General features: G+C 41.1%; 1 protein-coding gene across 1 annotated transcript; it reads left to right on the top strand.

The window, feature by feature from the left end:
* The first annotated feature begins 5,023 nt into the window (after positions 1-5,023).
* On the top strand, positions 5,024-7,435 carry LOC115197126 (eukaryotic translation initiation factor 1). The gene is made up of 4 exons (XM_029758369.1): positions 5,024-5,249; positions 6,178-6,341; positions 6,431-6,532; positions 6,749-7,435. Exons 1-4 carry the CDS (start codon positions 5,219-5,221, stop codon positions 6,791-6,793), a joined length of 342 nt encoding a protein of 113 aa, XP_029614229.1. The 5' UTR covers positions 5,024-5,218; the 3' UTR covers positions 6,794-7,435.
* The last annotated feature ends 2,492 nt before the right edge of the window (positions 7,436-9,927 follow it).

The following is a 9,927-nucleotide window of genomic DNA, read 5'->3' as shown; positions in this document are numbered from 1 at the left end:
CATCATTCACAACAGACAGTGATGATGGCCATTTTTTAAAGTAAGTAGCCTATGCCTAACTTGGTGTTTGAGGGTATTTAAAAAAATACAATTTATTGAGATAATATGTGTGGGCATAGGCAGACGTTGCAATGGGAAGGTGCATTTTATATAATGATAGGCTATTCAGGTTGACTACATCTGTTGGTACAAACTTCGATTGAGGAAATTATATTGTCATAAAAAAAATATTTTTAAAATCCCTCACCGGAAAAAAAAGAACTTTATACCACTGCTATCCAGGTTTTTTATTTTTATTTGTTATTTAACCGTTATTTAACTAGGCAAGTCAGTTAAGAACAAATTCGTATTTATAATGACGGCCTACAGGTACCATCTCAGCTGATCAAGTTCTCTTAAACACAGCTGGCGGCAGCTCGAGAGAGATCTCCGTCTGACTCACTACTATCAGGTAAAGAATGTTTTATATTTGTAATCTATTTAGTTATAGAGCTTGATATAATCAAGCTTCAAAATAACTCCCAACTTTACTTAGAACGCAGCAACCTTAGCAATGTAACTAGCTAGCTACAACAAGCAGATAGCTTTATCACTACTAACATGTCATTCGAGGACAGGGAGCTTTAGCTATCATTATTCCAAGTAATAATTTAAGACTACAAAAATCTATAGGACAAATGTTGTAAAGCTAATACAGTCATCAAGGCAGGACTCACAAATGTCCTTCATGTTGTCACTAAACAGTCTCCATTAAGTACTTCCATTAATTATTTCAACTGGTACCAGGGATCTTCAGATGAGTCTTATGAAGCCTATGGGCGTCCTATAGCAATACAACCGACATGTACGTGTTCGTCAGACTCACCTTTCCACAGATGGTCATATTAGTGTGTAGCCCAAACTGTTCGGACGTTACTAACAGAAGTTGGCAGATTAGCTATTCCAACTTCAGACTAGTCCCAAGACGCTTGTGGCGGTCGTAGAACAAACCGTTCGGACGCTACAGACGATTTTGTGTGAAGACCTTTTTTCGGGATGTCTCATGCTCTGACAAACACTGCTCTAGCTCTGTCACCTTTCACCGCAGATGCTGAAGTGCGACATAGGCAGATGCGGTGGATTGAGACACATCTAATGCAAAAAAAGGTGATATCTCTAGCTTAAACTGACAGATTTTTATGTGTGAATGAATGTGTGTATTATGCTAATTAGATTTCCGCATAGGCACGGTCATCGACTTCAGGGGATTTTAATAAAGTAGATTTAAAACAATTATTTTCTGCTGCTTCCCTCACTCGGACTGGGTCTGGATCCAACCAGGTCTATACCAAACGGTTCTAGATGCCACGGGTCCGTTCGGAATGGGTCTCTATATTTTAAAAATTGTGAGGGCAGGACATTTTCTGGCGACAGTAATCCTTGCAATGCTTCTGCCGTTAAGTCTTGGAGGCCCAGAAAGTTCTCAGCTAAAGATATGACACAGTTAATAACTGTGGCTATAAATGCTACAAAATCCATCTTCTTCACAATAAGTGTATACAGATCACTTGATTGATGTATAATATTTGCAACTGGTTGTGACGCATCCACCACCATATCTTCTACAGAACTGTGGCCTTTTGCCCCTTCAACTCTCTTCACTGCCTCCACATAGTAGATTTGCTGTACAGCGCTGATCCTTGACACCTCAATCTCTTTCACCCTAACAGGGCACTTAGGGAATTCAGGAATATGATCCCCACCACAGTTGCAACATTGTACATTCAAAGACTCTTCAATAACATATTCCTTCCCTCTGCAAACACTTGACATGTGGCCAAATTTTTTACACTTCTTGCATTGCATTAGGTTTTGCACGAACGCTCTTACGGCGTATATTTTATATCCCAGCTTTACATAGGGTGGCAGATACTCTTTATGGAACATCAACATTACAGACAATAATACAACTTTGCTCCTTTTTCCCATTATCCATACGGGTCAAGCGATGTGCACGACTACTCCTTGAATTTTTTTGCCCAAGATATTGATTATCAATGTCCAACGGGACACCAGAGAGACCACCTTTTACCGGAGCCCTGCCACGAAGATCAGCCACAATTTGCCAGCCACAATGCACGCTCCTTTTGCTCTTTGGATACACACGATATCAACACTGGTTACTTTGACTGTGTCCACTTTTCCCAACGCCGCCTTCACTATCCTCGTGACTTCCAAAGGGTTTCCCAAATGAACATCCTTAACCAAAAAACATACTTCAACAAGCAATGGTTCATCAGACTCATTTCCCACAATAATTTTAGCCCTTTTCGTTCCAATTTTGGACTTCACTGTTGTCCACTCTTTTTCCTCACTAACTGTACTTGACGCGCTTTCATCTTCAAACAACACTTTTGCTTCCGCCATCTCAATCAATCAATCAATCAAATGTATTTATAAAGCCCTTTTTACATCAGCAGATGTCACAAAGACCACCAACTTACTACCCTGAGACAAGGCTGAGTATAGGGGGGCCAAAACCGGACAGGAAGATCAGGTCAGTGACTCAATCCACTCAAGTGACGCACCCCTCCTAGGGACGGCATGGAAGAGCACTAGTAAGCCAGTGACTCAGCCCCCATAATAGGGTCAGCGGCAGAGAATCCTGGTCGAGAGAGTGTGAGCCGGCCAGGCAGAGACAGCAAGGGCGGTTCGTTGGTCCAGTGCCTTGCCATTCACCTTCGCACCACTGGACCAGACTACACTCAATCATAGGACCTACTGAAGAAATGAGTCTTCAGTAAAGACTTAAAGGTCGAGACCGAGTCTACGTCTCTCACGTGGATAGGCAGACCATTCCATAAAAATGGAGCTCTATTGGAGAAATTCTAGGGACAATAAGGAGGCCTGCGTCTTGTGAATGTAGCGTACGTGTAGGTATGTACGGCAGGACCAAATTGGAGAGATAAGTAGGAGCAAGCCCATGTAATGCTTTGTAGGTTAGCAGTAAAACCTTGAAATCAGCCCTATCCTTAACAGGAAGCCAGTGTAGAGAGGCTAGCACTGGAGAAATATGGTCAAATGGTTCGAGTCAAGATTCTAGCAGCCGTCTTTAGCACTAACTGATGTTTATTTAGTGCTCTATCCGGGTAGCTGGAGAGTAGGCCATTGCAGTAGTCTAATCTAGAAGTGACAAAAGTATGGATTAGCTTTTCTGCATCATTTATGGACAAAAAGTTTCAGATTTTTGCAATGTTACAAAGATGGAAAAAAGCTGTCCTTGAAATATTCTTGATAATGTCCGTCAAATGAGAGATCAGGGTCCAGAGTAATGCTGAGGTCCTTCACAGCTTAATGTGAGACGACTACAACCATCAAGATTAATTGTCAGATCCAACAGCAGATCTCTTTGTTTCTTGGGACCTATAACTAGCATCTCTGTTTTGTCCGAGTTTAAAAGTAAAACATTTGGCGCCATACACTTCGTTATGTCTGAAACAAAGGCTTCCAAGGTAGGCAATTTTGGGGCTTCACTATGATGGGCTCTAAAACTAGACTGAAGCATTTCGTGTGCATTATTTGTCTTCAGGAAGGTAGTGAGTTTTTTTAAATGTTGAGAGGAATGGGAGATTTGATATTGGCTGATTGTTTTTTGCATTTTCCAGGTCAAGGTTTAGCTTTTTCAAGAGAGGCTTTATTACTGCTACTTTTGGTGAGTTTGGTACACATCCTGAGGATAGGGAGTAATTTATTATGTTCAACATAGGAGGGCCAAGCACAGGAAGTAACTCTTTCAGTAGTTTAGTTGGATAAGGGTCCAGTATGCAGCTTGAAGGTTCAGAGGGCATGACTATTTTCATGAATGTGTCAAGCGATACAGGATTTAAAATCTTTATCCTAGGTCCTGGCAGTTCTGTGCAGACTCAGGACAACTGAGCTTTGGAGAAATACGCACATTCAAAGAGGGGTCCGTAATTTACTTTCTAATGATCATGACCTTTTCGTCGAAGAAGTTCATGAATTCATCACTCCTGAAGTGAAAGCCATCCTCTCTTGGGGAATGCTGCTTTTTAGTTAGCCATCTAAACTCCCTTCCTCGTTTCCAGTTCATGTTCCTCACCTCCGTAAATATTCTATTGATTTAGATTTTTATGTTGATTTTTATGTTTTTCCACAGGACCTTAGAAAGACAAGACAATATATAAATTATATTAGTAAATATGTATGTTACATTTCTGTCTCACAAATACATTTAGGCACTATTGTGTTGTGTTACACAAGAAAACTAACATTTCAAAGTGACTCTGGGCCAACAATAAATACAGAATATTACCTGAAGTTGTAGTAGGGTCCTTTTTGTTAACTTTTTCATTTGAGTTGAATTGATGAATATTTGTTCGCGGTAATTGAGTGGTTTGACACAAATCACTTCAAGAGGGGTTTTTCAAAGTCACTGAAATTCTTTGAACGTGTTCTTTTAACACTGTTCATTGTTAGGGTAAGTGTAGGGACGTCCCAAGGATCCCAGATAGCACTGTCCCATCAGACAGATAAACAGCAGCTCGAGTTTTCAAGCGAGACCGTATTTACATTTTAGACGCAGGCCATTGGCTGCCTTAATCAAGAGGAGTGTTACAAATGGACATTTCATGAGAAAGGGTGCATGAATTAAAGGTGCCAACACATTTTATAGTCATCATTTTTTTATGTCATATACAAAAAAATCAGCAACTCCCTCGAGGGGGATCGACCAACTTCACGTTTATCGGCTTCGGCCCACCACCTAAGATGAAAGGATAAGCCTTTAATTATTTTGTAAAAACAGAAGTATCTGAGTTTTCAATATATTTCCTAAAATAGAATAATGGACCACTGACCATTGTTTCATCTACGCATTACATTGCTTTATTAAGGAATTTAGATATTTGTGCTGTAGTTATGTAACCTAGGTTGCAGGTGTTGTTGGTATTTTCCCCTCTGAAATACCAAGATAATTACGTAATTTTTCCAGTAAAATAGGGTGTGGCGTGGTGCACGTCCCTACGTGCGGGGAGGCGCTATAAAGGGTTGTTTTCCACTTTGCAAGCTAAACAATCTCCATTTTGTGAGAGCCTTTCAGAAGACAAAAACGTCGTCCCGGTGAAAAGGGAGATTCACAGAACAACAACACAAAAACAAATAAATTAGACCAGTCGATCGCTAACCAGTTATTATCCGAAAGGAAAGGAAATCTTATCGTATGTCCGCTATCCAGAACCTCCAAACTTTCGGTAAGACATTTCAACCATCTCGGCTAACGCGGGGTCGAAAATGTGGGGGAAGGGCGCTTGCTAACGTTAGCTAGCATTTGCAAACATTTTGTCAACGTTCCAACTAATATAGATAACGTTTTGATTTTAATGTTCAGGAAACATCTGGTTAATTATAGTGAACATTTCCTCCCGATTAGAAGTACGTTATATTAATAGCTTGACTTTTGCTGACGTTCTTTGGCTAACAGCCATCCGACTTCAACTAGGCGAAGTTAATTTCCTTGTTTAGGCCCCAACACGGATTTTGTAGCCAGTATATCAAACTAGGCAATTGTAGATACATTGATCAATGTACAATAACGTTACCGATTCCGGAGAGTAACTCGTTCTTACTGTCTGTAGCTATCAACAATGGACATAGTATGAATGTACATGTTTGCCCCAATCTGTTTGTAATACGACTGTCGGGAAGGGCTTTGTAGTAAAATGTACACTATTTTTTTAAGGGCAAATAGCCAGGTACAATAGTCCCGCTGAATTATGCTTCTCCAACATTTGACTTCCTTTCGATTTTTTTTTTCTTCTGTTTTGCCTGAATGATTGGCTATCAGGACTGAGGGGTTTTGCTTTCTCCCGTGTCACAAACCTCAATTCCGGATAAATATAGGTCTGCGCAGATGAGCCACCCAATCTTGGTGGGACCATTTTCTAGAATCTTATTTCCATGTAACTTGCTGATATGCGTCCTGCGCGGGGGTTTGCTTGGTCCTGAGACTCGTAGCTAAGACGTTACGTCACCAGTTCATCGGCCTCGATCTTTTGTTAGCTAAAATGGCAGTATTTTGACCTAGCTATCACTAGGTTGCTTCCATGTATTTTTAGGTGTTTGTTTTTGAATTATGTTTTAAGTAGTGTGATTTGTTTTTAAATGGTATTCTCCCCACAGACCCCTTTGCTGATGCAACTAAGGGTAATGACAGGCTCCCATCTGGGACTGACGACTACATCCACATAAGAATCCAGCAGCGTAACGGCAGGAAGACTCTGACCACGGTCCAGGGCATAGCCATCGACTATGATAAGAAGAAGCTAGTCAAGGCCTTTAAGAAGGTATGTTATGGCAGGGAGTTGAGACACTGACACTAGTTGGGTCTTGTTTTGTTCTACTGGCTGTTTGAGTAGTTCTGCTTTGTCAACAGAAATTTGCTTGCAATGGGACAGTGATTGAGCACCCAGAGTATGGGGAAGTGATTCAGCTGCAAGGTGACCAGCGCAAGAATATCTGCACGTTTCTGATTGAGGTAGGTTTGACTCTTGTCCCTGCTATTGCACATTGCACCCAGCGTATACTCTACACTTGTGTGTACTAAGTGGTCATATGTCATGGCCCCTACAGAAGGCTCTCATAGAAAAGCCTCTGTTTGTAAATAGTCTAGCAATGATGGTAGCAAATGTTCTGTGACTGGAGTTCAAAGTTATTTTGTGTAATGTCTCTTCTCCCCTCATCCCACTTCCAGATTGGTCTGGCGAAAGAGGAGCAGCTCAAGGTCCACGGATTCTAGAAGCTTTCTGCAGCCCCCTCTCCCCTGGTCCTGACACTTTCCTGTGCTGCAATCACCGCAGCCCCTTTAAGCTAATGATGAATACCTCTGAATTGAGACACTTTACTACCAGTTTAACTCCCCCCTCATATGGGAGCAGTCCAGTGCAAACATGGACAAATGGCTTGACGGATGCGGGATGAGTGGTTTCGTTTTTTCCTTAAATTTTTTCGTTTGCCATGTGAAGGGCACAATTCCATGTAACACTTTTTGTTTTGTACGAGTTTCAATAAAATGATCAACCGCCACATGCGATATCTTGTGGTGGTGTGGGATTTTGGGGGGGGGGGGGGTCCAATGTATTGTGGGGTTGCCTGCGTCAAGGTTACGGAAGAGTGCGGCTGGAGTTCTGACCATCACAGCCCCGTCTACGAGGCGAGTTTGCTTTTTTTTTAACAAAAAAAAGTTGAAATATGCATAATTTTCTGAAGCTGTAATACTACTTAGATTTTATTTTAACTATAATGAAAAGTACTGCTCTACCTGGTTGTCAGATGACTGGTGTTATGGAGCAAGTCTGCTTAAAGCCATGTTAGGCTTGACACTGAGCTACCAACTCAAAATGGAGAGGGGATATTTTATTGAATAAATATTTGAAATTGACATCTTGTTTCATGGGGTACAATTATTTGTGATAAGTGGTGTTTTCAGTGGCATACCACTATGAAGGCACGGTACAATAGTTTGATATGCCAATGATTTGTCCAATATTGCCGTGTTTAAAAATGGCAAAAAGCCAACTATTTGCTTATTGTACATGGCGTGTTGTGAGTGGGGGAGTGTTGTCATACTAGTGCTAATGGCTGTTTTGGAGATTGACTGTTCTACTGACCTTTGAATGCACTGACTGGATTAGAGCTGTAAAAAGGAGAAGTGGTATGGGCTAGAAGTGAACCACTACATGTCACAGGTTCAGCCAGTGTCTTGAACTAGGTCAGTAAAGTCTGGCTGACTCAAAATGCACGGGGGGAGGGGCATTCGTTACATGATATGGGTGCAGTTTGAGAACATCCCAAAAAGCTGCAAATCAAACTTTAGGGCTCCTGAGTGGCATAGCTGCCTAAGGTACTGCATCAGTGCAAGAGGTGTCACTACAGTCCCTGGTTTGAATCCAGGCTGTATAACATCGGGCCATGGTTGGGTGGCGCACAAATGGCCCAGCATCGTCCGGGGTAGGCCATTGTAAATAAGAATTTGTTCTTACCTGACTTGCCTGATTAAATAAACTGAATAGCCATGTGGCATCTCATTGATCTAATGAAATGTGTCCCTCCTCCCCAGTTCCAGTTTCTTCCTTTGTGACAGTGGGAAATACTCTAGTGCTGCATGGAATTACTTGTTCTCTGTGCCTGTGCAGACACCATCCGTTCATTTGATGGTATCTAACGTTAACCTCCCACCATATGGGGAATTCCTGTGACAGAGTAACAAGACAGTTATTCTATTGGTTATCACTGCTTTAAAGCAACAATTAGTTTCCCACATCTGTTTTCTCATAGTACTTTGCCATGTCTTTTTATGTATTTTTTTTTTTTACAGTGGGAAGACCCAAGGGAGACATTTTGGACCGGGTGGTTTTCTGTCATGATTTAGTCATTTGTTTTATGTGTAAAGAAAACACAGTTAAGACACTGAGAAAAATCCTAGTGGAGCAGTATCAAACGCTGCATACAGCTTGGTAAATAGTCAACGCTATATTTCTGTCTTCATGTGATGCTGTTTAGACCTGCCAGAGGCAGATTGCGTGACGCAGCTCAAAGACGCCCAACCAATGTACTGTTGTTATGCTATGCATTCTCACTAGGGGGCGCTATAACAGCAGAGTTGTTTCAATCTAATAGACTAAGCAATGCACATACAGGGACATTGTTTTCTCTTGTCTTGAGAGTGTGTGGTGTTTGAGGAACACAGTGTTTAAGCTTTACTGTGAGTCAACTTGGTTATTCATTTTCATATGAGAAAACGGAAGGGCAGAACTCAGTGGTTAACTATAGATTTCTGTACCCTTCTCTATCAGCCTCAATACTCAGTGTTACAAATGATCTTGAATTGCTGTTGCTGTAATTTCCAAATTTCCCCATCCATATTTTTTTATCTGCTTTGGGTTTCACATTTTCAACACCTACTTAGTCAAATTGCAGACTCCAGGCCCTTTCCAGTGTATTATGCTACAGTCATAACCAAGTTGGAGGTGGGAATTCACCAGTTGAGAAGTCATAAATACCAGTTGGATGCATTCACGCGCTTTGAACTCGTTGAGAAACGCAGATTGGCTAATGGCTAACAAGCTGTGTAAACCATAAACTAAAAGTACAGCTATCTCTCTTGTAAACAAATTATAGTGTTAAAAAACATTAATAAATTGCTTTTTCTAAATAATGTTTTGTTGCATTTGCTGAAAATGCTGTTATCGAGGTAATTTCCTTAGTAGGTGATGTCAGAGGTGAGCATTTAGGAGCTCAGGATGATGGACGAGTTTCCCACTAGTAATTACCAGTTGGGGGTCGTTCAAGTAGATTTTGCCCAGTCGTACAGTATGTGGTAAATTGCCACTTCCCACTTGGTTCCTGAACGCAGCTTTGGAGTAGGCGGAGGAGAAGGAGGAGGGCAATTCCATGGTAACAGAGTGATGCTGAGACTCACTTTTTTACTTTAAATTGTGAAAAATGTGTAAAACAAACCATACACCTATATGCAGAAGTCTACTTTTAACAGTTGCCTCTGAAAATTGTACTAAAACACAATTACTTGAATGTTTGGTAACAGAATGACAGTAAAATCTCCCTCAGTTTTATGTGACCATAAATATCTAAATATCTAATCCGAATTAAAATTCAAAAATTTTTGCAGAAAGAATTGGGTGTCAGCTGTGATATGACATGTTTTAACAAATCTAACACAATGGTAAATCTTAGCGCTGGAGATCGTGCTATAGGTTAATACAGTAGGTTTGGGGTGTGTCAAATATTTTTGCTACTTTCACAACAGGAATTATGGGCGCAGTAGCTGGCGGTGGTTGTGGGTGTGTCGAGGCTTGACACCACTGGCCAATCAGAACATGCTCCATGGATAAATATGTGGTTGCTTCAAGTTGT

The sequence above is a fragment of the Salmo trutta genome, chromosome 1, assembly GCF_901001165.1.
Source record: "Salmo trutta chromosome 1, fSalTru1.1, whole genome shotgun sequence".
NCBI classification, from domain to species: domain Eukaryota; kingdom Metazoa; phylum Chordata; class Actinopteri; order Salmoniformes; family Salmonidae; genus Salmo; species Salmo trutta.
The sequence above is the reverse complement of the archived record's forward strand: the minus strand, read 5'-3'. Positions and strand labels throughout refer to the sequence as shown.